General features: G+C 53.6%; 1 protein-coding gene across 1 annotated transcript; it reads right to left on the bottom strand.

Moving 5' to 3' along the window:
* Positions 1-2,054: 2,054 nt before the first annotated feature.
* Positions 2,055-15,046, bottom strand: LOC132320314 (electroneutral sodium bicarbonate exchanger 1-like). Its single transcript, XM_059832576.1, has 22 exons — positions 14,959-15,046; positions 14,151-14,254; positions 13,541-13,713; positions 13,165-13,325; positions 12,872-13,060; positions 12,615-12,703; positions 12,325-12,482; positions 11,868-11,955; positions 11,216-11,362; positions 10,947-11,038; positions 10,264-10,438; positions 9,994-10,127; positions 9,131-9,376; positions 8,923-9,028; positions 8,408-8,569; positions 7,609-7,722; positions 7,099-7,260; positions 6,257-6,508; positions 5,549-5,617; positions 4,828-5,001; positions 4,591-4,728; positions 2,055-2,081 (listed from the first exon to the last, which is right to left on the bottom strand). The coding sequence occupies exons 2-22, from the start codon at positions 14,223-14,225 to the stop codon at positions 2,055-2,057; spliced, it is 2,931 nt and encodes a 976-aa protein (XP_059688559.1). The 5' UTR covers positions 14,226-14,254; positions 14,959-15,046.
* Positions 15,047-15,296: the final 250 nt, after the last annotated feature.

Below are 15,296 nucleotides of genomic sequence, written 5' to 3'. Positions count from 1 at the left end.
TTGGGCAAAAACTAGCCGGAATAGAGAAAAGGGGTGTAAATGCCGCATCCTGCTGGGCCGAAAGGCATAAGCAGCGTTTGGGTGTATTTAAAAGCACAAGCTGCCAAAATACGAGTGAGGTGCAAAGCCTTGGGGAAAATACGCCTTACGGGGCAAAATACACATTAGGAGGAAACATAGGAGGAAACAGGACAAGTGAGCACCTCCGTCTCTGCGGCAAGATGCTCTCAGCGTCCCATGGCCCTTCTGTTGCAGCATCCTCGAAATCGCGACAAGCCTTGCGCGGAGATGCCACCGAAGGAAAGGGCCCCGCTCAGAACTCACTCGGTCCCGGTTAGGCCACTCAAATGGACTCGGAGCGCTTATTTTGTTGAGGAAATTGCTGGAGGAGTTAAGGGTTTCGTAGAGCTGTGGGGTTGCGGACCTGTGGCCTTGGGATGGGATGGAGCAGGAAGGGGAGAAGCCTCCGGAAAGCAGTTTATCCCATCCCAGCATGGGCACCAGCACTTGCAAACGCTTTGCCTTCCCTCTCCGTCCTTCTCCGCTGCTGACAGGTGCCTGCAAAACATCACATTGTCAAAACTGGGCTGGGCAAGGGGATGCCGAGCTTTGCATCGCTCACTTTGGAGTTTTGGAGCAGCCAGAGTTGTTCCGCTTAGCACTATTTCCTAAGCACAAAGCTCCGGTTGGCTGCTTCGAAGCTGCTTTTGTTGGGAGGCTGAAAGCAGTAATTGCTTGTAAAACTGAAATCGGAAATCACTGGAGCAAAGGAGGAAGGTCCGGCTTTTCGGGGAACGGTTCTCTTTGCAGAAGGTGAGTGCCTTTTCCTCCCTTCTGTACTACCAATCTCTGAAGAAATCAAACCAGAGTAATGAGTGCTTGCTGACAGGCACCCAGCAGTCTGGTTTTCAGCAAATAAAGGGTGACGATTGGGCAGCCTCACTATTACAATGTGCCTCGTTCTTCTGTATTTGTCCAGACGAGCTCCCTTCTGGCTCTCTACCAGCCCACGCAGGGACATTGCCATGTCCCCCCCAGGATTTCTCGGCTGTCTCAGCCCAGAGACGGGCTGCACGGGGACGTGGCGGGGCAGAGTCAGGAGGGGGCCATGCTTCGGGCACGGTGCTGAGCCCCACTCCACGCTGGCGGCTGCGTGGCAGGAAAAGCCTTTGGGGACCTTCTGCCGTGAACCTCAACATCAGCTCTCCATCCTGGAGCTGGAGGAGGTTGAGCGAAACCTCGGGGCAGCACCACGCTCCCTCCCAGGAGCAGCAAGCAGGGACCAGGGCGGAGGCACGAACCCACCGCAGCCGAGCAAGACGTCGGGCAAATGATATGGGACGGGATAGTGCATATACCTGATGTCAGGAACAAGCCTGGCCGGGCTTGGCAGACCCCCTGAAACCCAAAATTATTTCTATGGATTTATTACGGCTTTTCGGGAGGATGCTCCACACAGTGAAGTACTTTGCAGGACACAGCCCCTGCCCTGGCCACCTCCTGCAGGGAGGCTGCCAGATGCCACCACGTGCATTAAACCACCTTTTCTCCCCCCATCCTTCCCTCCTGAGCAGATGGCAGTCGTACGAATCCCAAAGCACCCAAAGCTTCGCCTCCAACACCAAGCGGCACTCGGAAGGCACCTTCACCACTCTTAGGGATTTACCCACGCCGGCCACCCTAACAGGGGCCGACCCTGGGATCCCGCTGAGAAGGCAGAGTCCCAGGGAAGGTTTCCCATCCCTCTTTGAGGAGTTCTCGGGTGACAGCTCGAGCTGGCTGCCTCCGGAGAGGGACCCCTACCCCCACTCATGCCCCCCAATTATACCTGTACCACCCAGCACCCCATCCCCAGGTCCAACCTGGAGGCCGAGCCCTTAATTCTCCCAGAGGGACATCACCTTCCCTTGGCTTCCAGCTCCGGCCTGGGGCTCTTCCCCAGCCTCTCCCTCCACTTACTCCAAACCCCACCCTCAGCACAGCCCCACACACACTCCCCTCCTCCTTCCTCTGACCTCTCTCTCTTCCTTAACCCTTTCCTCACCTCCAGCACACTATACAGAGGGAGCCAGACGCACCACCTCCTCCACTGACTTCCCTGGCCAGGCGGGGACACGGTTGGAAAAATACTTTGGAATACCCGGAGCTGCTCAGCTCTTGCGGCCTAAGGCTTCAACTCCTTCAGCTGCTTCCGCCTCCCTTTTCTCGGGAACCGCTCCCGCGGCGCTGCAGGACAGCAGCTGTCCCCTCCGACAGTCACCATGCCACGCTGGCAAAAGTCAACCTACAGCTTGCAAAACCCCATCCCGTAAAAGCCGTCTGATTTTGGCCCTGCTTGGGGATGTACCCCTTTCTTCCTTACAGAGCAATTCTGTAGTTTCTTTTCCCCACCCGTTTGCAAGGAGCAACAACTTGCCCTTGGCATTTGGGGTTGGCTTCATGCACGAACAGGCTCCCGCAGAGGATGGGACAAGCCGATGGCAGGAGGGCTCGTGCACCCGTCCCAGCTGGGCACGAGGCACCAGTTGCAGACGCCGAGAGCCTGGAGCACGTGCTGAGCCCACAGCAAGATGCAGGGCTGCAAGGGGACCTTTTCTTCTGGCTTGTCCTCTCCTCCCAGGCTCCACGGCCAGCCGACTCGACCGCATGTGCCTGAGGTGACACCACAGCCCAACGACCCCCCGCCCCAAAACCTCAAGAGAGCACGAGAGCCATCTCTGCTTCACAGCTTCTTCCTGCACAGCGGCAGGGGAAGGGAGAAGGAAAAGGCATCTTGCCGCTTTCCTCCCGGCTCATCCCACCCTGGGAGAGAAGAGACTTTGCAAGGACAGGGGAGAAGAAAAAACTACAGAGTGCCAGGGAGGTAAAAGGAAGGAAAACAGCACTGAATGATAAAGCGGCAGCAGTCCCTCTACCACTACAAACCCACACCACCACACGCACGTACACACGGGAACTTCACGACACCGAACTCCCATTGACTGGCACGTACACCTCAGTTTGCTGGTCTAGAGATACTGAATGCCTGAAGCACACCAAGGAGAACTGAAAACATCGACATGGCTTTAATGGGAATCCTCCAACTGGAAAACAGCGGTATCTCCCCGTCTCTGCGTTGGCACGTCCCTGAGTCACGTTCTCACTCCTCCCCTTCAAAGCCGAGGCTCCTAAATAGCAAAACTGGGGGGAAAAAAGACAAAAAGAGGGAGAGCACCATCAGTGGAAGACCTGCCGGCTGCTGCTGGTTCAACCCTGTTCGTGGGACCACCCTGGCAGTGACGAGCTGGTTTGCATGCCACGGTCCTCGCTGCCTGTTCCCAGGGACGGGCCGTTTGCTCGGTACTGCCTGCCGAAGCACGGGAAAACTGTAGGCATGCGCCGTCGCTTGCAGAGGAGCACGGTCACGTTCACATGCAATCCTTTACCTCTTTCCTCCCCGGATTCAGACTGTTTCTGTGTTCATAGTGAGAGCCTTCCACACGCTCGTTTTCAACACTTCCTCCGAGATATTAATCTCGCAAGGATCAGTCCTGCAATAAATATTTTACAGAGCAATCCGTGACTATGGGAACTGATGCCACCAAGTGCGTTAGCATCAGCAAGAGGAACAGCGGCGCCCCGAGAATCCAAGCTCAGCATAAGCACGGGAGGTTTTGCTGGATGAGGAGTTTTGCGAGGCAAGCCTGAGAGCTGCAGAGCTACAGCTCCGTGCAAAGGCTCTTGCGGGCGTTTAGCCCTGGAGTGGGCTCCTAAGCCACTGCTGGTACAGATCATGCCTGCAACCCCTCGTTTTTACGTATGAGGATCTCCAGCTACCCTAAAGTCACTGAGGATGCGACTTTTTGGGGTCAGATGGGAGTTGTGCAGCCACTCTGCTTGGAGGCAGAGCCCTGCGATCCCCTCCTGCAGCCCTGCCCGTAGATGTGATTTTCCCACCAAGCTGACTGCTGCTTTCTATGGGACGCTCAAGAAAGATGCAAGTGGAAAAAATTGTGCCAAACACCTTCCAACTAATCTTGCCGGGGGTCCTGGCACTTGGTGGGGCTTTACCTGTCCCTGCTTTGCTTTGGTGTATCCAAGTTGCTGGTCTTGCCCAGTTTCAGCAGAACTGAACCGGCAGCAGCAGCAGCTTCCATCATTTTCGGGGACTCCTGATGGAAAAAAGGGACAAATCAAGTTCTCTGTCTTGGATCCAAGTGGAAAAAACCTGAACACCCAGCAAAAACATTGCATGCTGCCCTCTCCTTCTGACTCGTGGCACCTTTAGCTATTAGCGCAGCAGGGTAAAGACCTTTCACTCTGAATTTTTTGGGAGGGGGTTAAAAACACTGTTACGAGCCAATCTTTCCATCATCATCATCATCATCTGTTATTATAAATGACTCATTTAAAAAATTATACCTCTATTCAAGTGTTAAGCTCACTGCTCATTCAGGGAAAAAAAAGGTTAAGATGCGGGATCCAGGCTATTAGGATCTGTTTCTTTTGAGTTCTGATCTTGCCCCAACATGTAAAGACAAGCTGTGCTAGAAACAGGCAATCTCACAGCCCGAGGGAGATGTCCAGCCCCGAGCGCCCAGCAAGCGTTACCTCTTCTTCATTGGCTTCGTTTTTGGCACCGTCCAACTTCTTCTTCTTGCTCTCTGGCATAAGGTCATCCAGGAAGCTGAGCTCTCGCTTTGAGAAGCAGAAATCCATGGCTTTCCGGACAAATACAAGAGCCAAAACCTGCACGAATAAGAGGGAAGATGAGGTGAGGCCAGAGGTGGTGCTACATCTCACTCCAACATGGCAAACATCCCTGTGCCGAGCGGCACCGCCTCTTACCATCATGGGAAAGACGATGGCGGCACGGGACACCTTGATGGCCCAGAGCAGGACGAGGCAGATCAGCTGGATCACGGTGAAGAAGTGCACCTTTCGCAAGGGGACGTGCCGCAGGTAGATGAAGTCCGGCTGGTGTTTCGCCGGCATCCAAAACAGCTTCAAGCGATCGAAGAACTGCAAAATCAAAGTGGAAAAGTTGCCACCTTGGGACTGCGGAAAGCTTCTGGCCCTCTTGAGACGTGGAGGGAGTTTTCAGGATCTCGCTCGCCATGAGAAACCGTGGATCCCACTATGCTCCTCCTGGGAGCAGCACCCATTTTCCCTTCGCTCCAGCTAGAAACCAGCTTGCCCGTGAGAGCTGCCCACCCACGTGCAATTATGCCACGTTATTCTATGATTAGCTTGTCTTGGCCCACTGAATCCCCCAGCAAGGATTTCCACCAGTGGTAGAAATTGCCTTCCCTGTGCACTCAACTCCCCCATTTTCACCTAACCAAACACTGGCCTGCCCTAACCTGTGTTTAAACAGGGAGCGCTCAACTTGCCCGGTCCTCCCAGCCCTATAGACCTCCTGTGCCTCCTCCAATCTTTTTCGTACACAAAATATTTTCATTGCTTGCTTTCCGAGAGGTTTTTTTCCCATGCCGCTGCTTTTTTCCTGCTTCTACGGAGATGAAATACCAGGCAGCGGACATGCTGCACGCTGTAAAAAAGTCCGTACCTGAATTTCTCCGAGCGACGACACGCCCATGTAGAGAAAGACGCCGTAAAGCACAGGCATTGGTATAAACTGAAAGAAAGAATGCAATCATTTATTTTTTTAAATTGCATTTTCAGTAGTACCACTCTCTTCTACAGGCACTGCCTCAAATTGCCTACAGCTTTCCAGTTTCCACAGGGTTAGAGACGTGTCGGATTTTAACCAGCAGAGCTTTTGTGCCTGCGAGTGAGCTAACGCTCTGCTTTAGGCTGACCGTTGGAGTTATCTTTCATCAGCAGAATCCTATCTTCCAGAAAGGTTGGAGGAAAACAGGCGACCATGCTACCATATGCCACGTTCTGTGACGGTAGAAAAACCTTTCTCCTTATTCTTGTAGCAACAAGCAAAAGCGACGTGCCTCCTCTTAGCCTAGCGAGGAGATTATCTTGTGGGAGGAACACGCAAGGAAGCCCATGGAGATGATTTCAGTGTGTTTAGCTACTGGAACGGCTGTGCTGAGGCATTTGGGGGAGCAAATTGCCATCGATAACGTGCTGAACGGCTGGAAAGCGTAAGCGAGGAGGCTGCTTCCCACTGTGGGTCAAGCCCCAAGGTTTGGGATCACCTCCTCCTCCGCTCCACAGCTGCTCGGGCCTGGAGAGAGGGGACTGGTTTTGGGTAACCTCCAAAAAGCTCGTGGCTGTTGGGTGTTTTGCATTTTCCTCTTACCTTTAACACAGAAGTGAAGAAGACAGAGCAGCCCATGAGCACAAAGATCATGGAGCCAGTGACTCTCTGCTCTCGTATCCCCAGAAACTTGGGTTGTTCTCCTGGAGCTGCGCACTCAGACTCGACTTTGAGGCTATTCACGTGGGTGATGGACAGGACGGTGGCAGCCACAAACCAGGGCAGCCCCATCACGGAGCACACCCCGAGCATCACAGCCACCATGAAAAGGTCCAGGTGGTACCCACATCCTTTCTGCGGGAAGCAAAACAAGGAGGTGAGCGTCCCACAGCACAAGAGCAAGGACAACGTCGCAAGTCAGGCTCAAACCCCGCTAGAGCGCAAGTCAACTTCTTGAGAATTTAAAACACGCCTCGGAAACAAATAAGGAGGTATCTGCTCTTTGTGCAAGCCCCTTGCATGAAAAGGTGGCAGGAGTTCAGACAAAGTGGATTTGGTTGTGCGATAGCTACTTCTCAAAAGAAAAAAAGAGACCGGGTTTTTTCCTTCATAAAGAAATTTCCACCACTTGCAAGTAGGATGTGACTCTGAGTTATCCCTGGCAGCGCGTCAACACAATTCGATCCCCCATCCACTGCTGACATTTTAAAACAAAACCACGCTTCTCTATTGCTCCAAGATTAATTTGCTCCTCTGAAAGGCTGCTCATCTGAACTCCCTGTCGTTTGCTCCCTGTGTCATCATTAATGCAGGAGAGCATCCTGCCACGCAGCCTGACGTTTTCCCAAACCAATGCCTTCCCAAAGCATTTGGAATAGGAGCTTCTCCCCGTGCCTGCAGCCCGGAGTGGGTTGGGGATGGGCTCATCTCTTGCAGCCCCTTACCTTCAGCCTGTGCTCCTTCCTGTTCACAATAACAGCAGTGATCTGCTGGTCCATGAAGATCAAGATGGTGCAGAGCAGAGCTGGGATGAGCGCAGCCAACACCGTCCACCAAGGGTTGGGTCCTACGGGGCTGATGAACCACCCGCGGTCGTCTCTGGTAGGCTGCAACAAAGCACACACATCAGCATCATCTCCCAGCCCAGCCACCTCACTGGCTTTGCTTTTCCCCTCCATTCCCATGTCAGAGCACCTCCCAGCCCTGGCTTCACGTCACCCTGGGGTTCAGCACTGCCGCTGCCCTCTTTGCAAGCACCTACAGATACTTCTCCTGGAGGTATCTAGTTTTGGGGCTGTCTTCTCCTTTCCCGAAGGAAACAATGCGCTTGGAGGCAGAAGAGGAGATGGTCGCACCACCAGCATCTCCTCCGGACTCAGCCCTGTCCTGCCCCGGCATCACCTTGTGGCATCCCCAAGGGCTGAAACCAGCTCCCTGCCAAAACACCCCGTTACCTTGAACATACGGGGGACGTGGAGCTTCGGTGATGGGATCCCAATCATGAAGTCCATGAGCACCATGACGACGATGGTGAGGAAAACAGCAAAGTCGCTTACTGTGGACCGTACCTGGGGCAAGAAACCAGAGCTGAAGGGGGCGTCGCAAAGGGGGCCACAACATGACATGGAAAAGTGAGGGACGTCAACGCCATTAAGACCGGTTAACAAAACCCCTCCATGCTGAGGACATGCAGCCAAATCCCTTGGTTAGATACCGTTGCTGTGTTTGTGCCTGTGAGATCTGGTGCCAGGCAATACAAAATGTTTAATTAGGTGGAAAAGGGTTGTCTTAATTGAAACCTTAAAAAAAAAAATAAAATTACAAAAGAAGGAAGCAGATGTCTGCCACGACAGCCACGCTCACAGCTAAAACGGGAATAAGGCACTGAGGCATCATTTGCTCCTCAAAAGGAAGAAATAGTGTCGTTTGCTATGGCAGCTCCTCAGCTGAATCAGCCTTCCCCTTGAGCACATAATGCACAGAAGGTGAAAAAAAGTAACTGTGGAAGACCTGATTTCCCACTGCCTGAGCAAGAGATGGCTCCAGGACAGGTCGCCAGGCAGGTGGGAAATGCTACGATCCTTTTGCGCTCATGGAAATGAGTGAGGGACGTCCACGCTGATGGAGAGCTTGGCCTTCAAGGTCAACGTTTCCCAGCTCGACCGAGTGGTGGCAAATACTGCTTAGTGCTCCAGGAAAGCCATTTTGGGAAATGAGCGTGGAGACTGCTGCTGGCCACCGTCTTCTACCTACTCTGGTTGGGAAGTATCGGCTGGTCTTAAACTTCTTCAGTAAGCTCGACAGCACAAAGGTGGAGAAGAAGAGGATGCAGCACCAGAAGAGGACGTCAGGCGTGTAGGGGCCATTGGGTCCACAGGCAGGTCCTTGAAACTCTCCATGCAAATACCGACATTCCTGGAGAAACAGAGCATCAGGACACAAAGGCAGTGCACGTGCGGCAAGGAAACCTTGCATAACGAGGGGGTTATTTCTGCTGCCGGTCAGAAATATTGTCCTGCCACCGCGTTGAGGAGGCAGACAGTTATTACCCACGATGTTGGGCACAAGGTGGACTGGACAAGGTGGACTCTCCTTCCCAGGACCAAGCGGGTTAAAACCACCCATTAGATGTAAGCAATGACTTTTCAGAGCAGCACTAGCACAGCTGGAAGCCCATCACCACCTGAAGGGCTCCGACTTGCGCACCACGCGAATGCCCCTGGGCCCCGTGGCCGCGGCACGAGGAAGCAGTGGCTCGGGGCACTTACGGTCACCGTGAGGTTTTCCCAGGCGATGCCAGACACGTTGATCTTGTTGCTCTCCCAGAAACGCAGGGTTTCATTGCTGGGATGCGTCGGTGCCTCACACTTACAGCTGGGAGGAGAGAAGCCAAGACACGGGTAAGGGAGAGGCGATGCAGGTGCAGCCCTGAGCTCCTGCCAAGGGGCAGGGGCGTTTTAGGAGGAAAAAACCCACTAGTCGATGGTGAGGAAGTCGAGCTGGCTGTGCATGTGCACAGGGTAGGTCTCCCGCAGGTGACTCAGCTTCTCTAGAGCCTCGTAGATGAAGATGAGGCAGATGAGGGAGGCGAAGGCTTCTTCGGTGAAGCGGGTGATGTAGCACACCAAAGAGCTGGTGTCGGTGGCCACCAGCACGATGCAGAAGAAGGCGGTCCACAGCCCGATGCATGCCCGCAGAGAGAGATAGGAGAGCGTGTACTCCCTGGGAAACCAAAATAAAACCAAGGGTGGAAAGGCCAGCAAGAGGCTCCAAGTTGGGGCTTAATGATAAATTTAAATTGCAATAAGGGTGGTTCATCTCACATCGAAGTCATCACAGCAGAAGGACTGTCATGGAAAATACCCATTTCACATGAAAAACTCCTACTTTTTCAATGAAATCATCCAAACTCACAACATTTCAGCAGTAGACTATTTGGCTACCTGAGCAAACTGTATTTCCACTTCCAGCAACAATCAGGCTAAGAAGTGCCTTGTTTTGTACTCAGAGGGAAGCAAATCTTCCCCCATTCCCAAACCAGAGTGATTTGTCTCCTCTTCCTTGTGCAGCCCATCTTGGGCATCCACATCCTTGTGGTTTCTCCTCCTCCAGCTGCTTCGCTTTAAGCCTAAAACCCCCAAATGACCCCATCCATCCTTCAGAGAGCCAGGGCTCTCGCACCATCACATACTAAAGCAGCAGCGTGCAGCATCTGTGACACACAAGACAACTTCAATCGAACAACTGCCGCTGAGAGAAATGAAAGACAAACATCTTTTCTCCATCCCCGCTGCCTTCTGAAGGCTCTCACAGCACCCGGCCGCAGCAACCAGCCTTACTTGCAGAATTTGTAGAGGATCTTCTCAAAGACGAGCACGGGTCCGGTGCTGCCGAGGATGGTGAGAGGTTGGCCAGCAAAGAGGGAAAACACCACGCCGGTCATGGAGGCGCCCAGCAGCGACTCCATGGCACTCTGTCCGGGGAAGAGAGGCAGCAGTGAGTACAGAAAGCATTAGGGGGAAAAAAAACCCAGAGCAAACTCACTGCAGCAAGGACTTTTGCATGAGTTTTATCCTCCCCCGTGCCACCCAACAGAGGGAGCTGCTCACTATGTGGCCATCGGTCGCCTCCCCCAGCAGTCCCCCGAAGGTGATGACAGGGGACATGCAGGCACAGTAGAGGAAGAGGAAGGACGCCAGACACTGCAGCCTCAGACCATCCCGAAAGTCGCTCCAGAACCACGGGGCTTTTCGCTTCACATCCAGGATCAAACCTCCAAAGAGCCTGGAAGAAGGACAAAATAGAGACAGTTCTCCTGCAAGACCACATGGACTTTTCTTGGCTGCAGAAGGGCAATCACAAGCATGGAGTAATTTTCAGTGCTGAAAAGAAGCCGTCTCCTTCTCCCTTTTTACACCCACTAGAAACTGAGGCACGCCAAAATGCCCTCCAACAACAAAAATAAAAAGAAGAAAAAAGAAAAAACAAGACCTAACCTGAGAGCCCATCCCCTCTTACTGCAACACTCCCTTGCTCTGAGAAGCAGCAGGGCTCTACCTGGAGGTATTTGCACATCTGCTTCCACCCCAAATCAAGAAAACCTGTGTGCACTGATGCTGTGGCTGAGCCCAGCTGCCCACATCTCCCACCTGCCCAGCCCAGGGACCCAGATGGGCATGTGGAGCCCCTTCACTGAACCAACTAACCCCAAAAACCTGCTCAAAGGCAAGGTGCATGCTCAGATTTGGGAGGCAAGCAGAAAAAAAACACCCCAAACTATCAAAGCTTGCACCTTCCCGTCCGCTCCAGTTCAGGACCGCTGTGCTTCTCCGGCTCACTGTCAGAAGCACTGTCATCGAGAGCTCCTGGCATCTTCCTTTTTTCCTGTTCAAATGGAAATAAGACAGACAGCTATTTGTAACCACTGGCTTGTTTTGCTTCTGGTCTGGCCATGTGACTGTGTCAAACAGGGACCTGGTGAATCTGGAGCCCTGAACAGCGTCCCCAGCTGCCTGCCGTCCTGCCCGTCCCCCTCGCACCTCCCTCCACCGCAGCACCCACCTGCGAAGGGACGTTTTTCGGGGGCTCGATTCGGATCGATGGATCCCACTCTCCAGGCGGCAAGACCGTGACCTGATCCAGAAACTCATCGATGCCGGCCACGAGGTCAGCCCGGTTCTTGGCTTTATAGGCGACGTCATGGAAAACCTGCCCGTAGGAGACAACCTGCTCAGAGGACAACCCATCTCGCATGCCCTAAGCAGTGCAATAAGCACTTGGCTAAACGCAAGATAATTTCCCCCAAATTTCCTGCTGGCAATGGCAGGAAGTATTCCCCCAAAAGGAAAAATCTGTCCATCGTGTTCCTTGTAATCCTCTCCTCCACGAGGCCCCCCATCCCCCATGGCACACCGCAGCCTGTTGCTTAGAGAGGACAAGTTTTACTGGCCCTGGCAATGCCACCACTGGGGACAGCGTGCTGGGGACCCCGGGGAGAAGGACGAGGTGCAGGATGCACCCCGGGTGGGATTTCAGCCTCCAGGATGTGGGGGGATGCAAACGTGCGTGTTTGCTTTGGGGTGCGAACGAAGGGTGGGCTATTTGGAGAGCTGCCGGCAGCGGGGACAGCAAACGCTCTTCCTCACTACTACAGAGACAGGGAGAGGTGAAGAAAGCCAAAAATGACCCAGAGATATCCCTTCTCACGTCGCACCTCATCCGTCATGATAGTAGCCATGGACCTGCCGATCTCATGGTACTGATGGGCTTTTCCTTCTGGTCCAAGCAAAACAAACAGGAACCTGGGCGAGACAAACAAAAGGAGAGAGACGAACGTGTCATGGCTCAAAGAGCACCCAAGGAAATCCCTGGCAGCTCCCAGCCCAGAGCACGGCTCGAGAGGGGACACGGAGGCTCACCGACTCCGGTGATGAATTGGAAATTCATCAAAACCCATCGCAAATTTCATTTTGGGGCCAACTCTCATTTACGTTGGCCAATGGGTTTAAAAGCTACAGCAGGGAAGGGGGAAATGAAGGCAAGGAGACGTGGCTGGCAGAAACGTGCTGGCTCCCGCTGGCCTTGTTCCCTTGGGATGCCAAACTGATGCATGCCATCTGATGTTTTGTTGGGGGGGTTTGAAATAAAAACTTTGTGCTTCTCGTTCAGACCTTGTTGGGATGGGAACTTCCGTCATGCCCGAGAGGAGGACAGCCGGGGTCAGGCGGACAAATGCCACGATGGGCTGGCGAAGGAAATCCAGCTCTCCTACGAGCACGTTGGACGCTTCAGCCCCGCTGGGAATTTTCTTCATGAAGTGCAGCTCCGCCTGGGCACAACAAGCCATTTTCAGGCAATTACCCCAAAAGCAAAGCCCACAGCACCCTGCAGCTCCCTCTGCAGCCAAGGTTGCAACAGCAAATTCGGCCCTGAAGGCCTAAGAAAGCTATGAGTGTCTCACCTTGCTTAAATCCGTTGTGCTGGTCTCATGGTTCACCCCATTTTTAGCTTCCACAGTGGTGGGAGAAGGATGAGGGGTAAGTGTTTGAGCTGGTAGAAAAAAGAAAGACACTCAGAAAGACGGACAAGGAGCAATTGGGATGCTTCTCCTTTGCTAGGACAAACCTAATGGGGCCAAAGCCCTGCAGAAACCCTCATCTGCTGCCAAAGCCCTGCAGAAACCTTCACCGGGTGCCAAAGCCCTGCAGGAACCCTCACCTGGCTTGTCGAGGAGGTGCAGGTCCGACCGCTTCTTGCTCACATCAGTAAACGAGCGGACGATGGGGAGCAGGCTGTTTCTTTTCTTCTCGTTCTGATGGTGGTGCTTCTTCAAAAGAACTTCTCCAATTTTTGCCCGCGTGCGCTCGTCAAACTCCGTGAGCTGTTCTTGCTGGCCCACGATCAGATCTGGGCATGGCACAGGAAAATGAGGCAGGGTTTGATCTAGGAAGGAAGGGCACAGCGGCGAGCCAAGCTCGGCCGTTCCCGGAGGGACGCGGCACCCACAGTACCTGCGATCTCTTCGATGCTGTTGGCACTAATGTCCAGCAGCACCGTGCCATTGATGATGCAGCTCCTCAGCTCAAAGAGGCTGTGCAAGGACAGCGTGGCCACATAGGGCTTGCTCCAGCGCTCGCCGCCGTCTTCCACATCCTCCTCAAACTTCAGCCACCTGCGGACATCAGGTGTGGTCAGCCCCATTGCAAGGAAACAGCCCCAGCTCTCCAACCCCTTTAACAGAGCTACAGGTAGCAAGGGGAGACGGCTCCTCCCATCGGCACCTGCAGCTGCAAAAGCTTCGCGTCCTGAGGAGTGGAAAACAGAGCCCGCGGGCTCTGCCGGCGCACAGGAACTCCTCTCCCACCGCAGCCAGCAGCAGGGATTTACCTTGCCGTTTCCTTCCACTCGGCATCTTCGCCCTCTTTCACGCAGATCTCATCCAGCTCGGTGAACAAGGCGTGAGGGACATGCTGCTCGTCCTCCTTGGTCCTGAGGATGAACTGCACCCGCTGGGACGGGGTGCCTGGGGGCAGAACACAGAGACCCGTCCCGTTACCACGCTCGAATATGGCCCATCACGCTCACTTGCAAAGCGGGCATCAGATCGGCACCAGTTCAGCCACAAATATTGGGCCGGCCCCTCTCCCCTGGCTCTGTTGGGGCTTGCACAGAGCCACGGAGAAGGAGAAGCATCTATTCCACCCCTGCACAAGGATGGGCAGCTTTCCTTACCCACATTTCCATTTTTAAAGCAGGCATCCCGCTAAGGAAGATGAGCCTAAATCCATTATACATTTAACTACCTCAAAAAAAAAAAGATGAAAGTTTTAAAAAAGAGGGTCTTGTTAAATAATGCCACTTTCCCTCGGAAGAACAGCAAGTCACTCAAACTAGCCACATGGACCTGCTTGCAGAAGACCCCAGTGCCCATGTAGCCCCAAGGAGTTTAATGAACGTGGTGGCGGGACTTACAGTGGTAGCCCTGCTCCGTCGGGGCACAGTCCTCCTCCTGTTCCCGATGCTTCTGCTTGTGGGGTCGGTGATGCCGGTGGCATTGCCCCACCGGCGGCATCTGCACGCCGGCGTACAGGGTCCGGTGGCCTGCAAAAAAGCAGCATTTGCATCGCTCACGATATTGGGGAGATGGATGACACAGATGCCACGGTTAAATCAGTGCAGCCATCCCAGGAGGAAACACCAATTTTGTTTTCACTGGATCCCTGAATGTCACAGACCTCTCCTTTTTTCCAAGCCTGTTTTACTCGAATTTTGCAACAACAGTGCAACAACAAGTGATGGCTCCCCCAAAAGTGCCCTGAAAGCATCCAACGTCTTCTCAAATTCCAGCTTGGGCTGGCCAACACTCAGCCTTGCTCATTAAGCAGTGACAGAAGGGAATTCTTTTTAAAATCTTTGTATGGCACAAGGCGACAAGAGAAGATCCAATCAGTCCCATGATAAGGAACTCCAGAAGAAAAGAAGAAAAGCACAGCCTCGTGCCTGCAGCTGTCCAATTATTCTCCAGACCTCTCCAAGCCAGGAGCAGCCTCTGCGAGTAAACAAGCCGTGAATTATCCAGCCCCATGGCTAAAGCTCACACCGTGACCTCCGCGGGGGCTTTTTCCCTCTGTTGAAAAGCCGTAATATTAAAACACGTGAAAATAACTGTGCTGCTTTATTAAGAAGCATGGCACGTTTTGCTGCACATGATGTCACACCGAGTGAGGGACATTGTAGGGACTTTGTGCAACGGGAAAAGGCGCCGGGCTGGTGGCCCCTCTACCAGCATCTCAGCAGAGACTCACCTTCCAACTCCTCCTTCTCATAGTGAATCTTGGCACTGTTGCTCCTTCTCCCCTGGTCAATCAGTGCCTCCTCGTCATGCCTCTGTTTAGCAATGAGAAGAAGGTAAAAGTTGGGGCTGGGCGTCTAGAGCTCCCTTGCGTCCTGCCGGCAAGTCTCCTTCTCTCTTAGACACCGTTTTGCCTCCGTGCTGCGACCAGGGATGCTAAACCTGCCCCTGGCAGCCCTCCCCAGTGCAAAGCATCTCCCCCTGCCCATCCTTCTGCCCTCCAGGGAAATGCCAATGGGATTTCGGGGAGAGTTTTCCCCCTGTTTGGGGGATGCTCAGCCCTTCGGCTGT

Source organism: Gavia stellata, chromosome 35, assembly GCF_030936135.1.
Source record: "Gavia stellata isolate bGavSte3 chromosome 35, bGavSte3.hap2, whole genome shotgun sequence".
Taxonomy (NCBI): Eukaryota; Metazoa; Chordata; class Aves; order Gaviiformes; family Gaviidae; genus Gavia; species Gavia stellata.
Note: the sequence above shows the minus strand (reverse complement) of the source record. Positions and strands in the feature narration are given on the sequence as shown.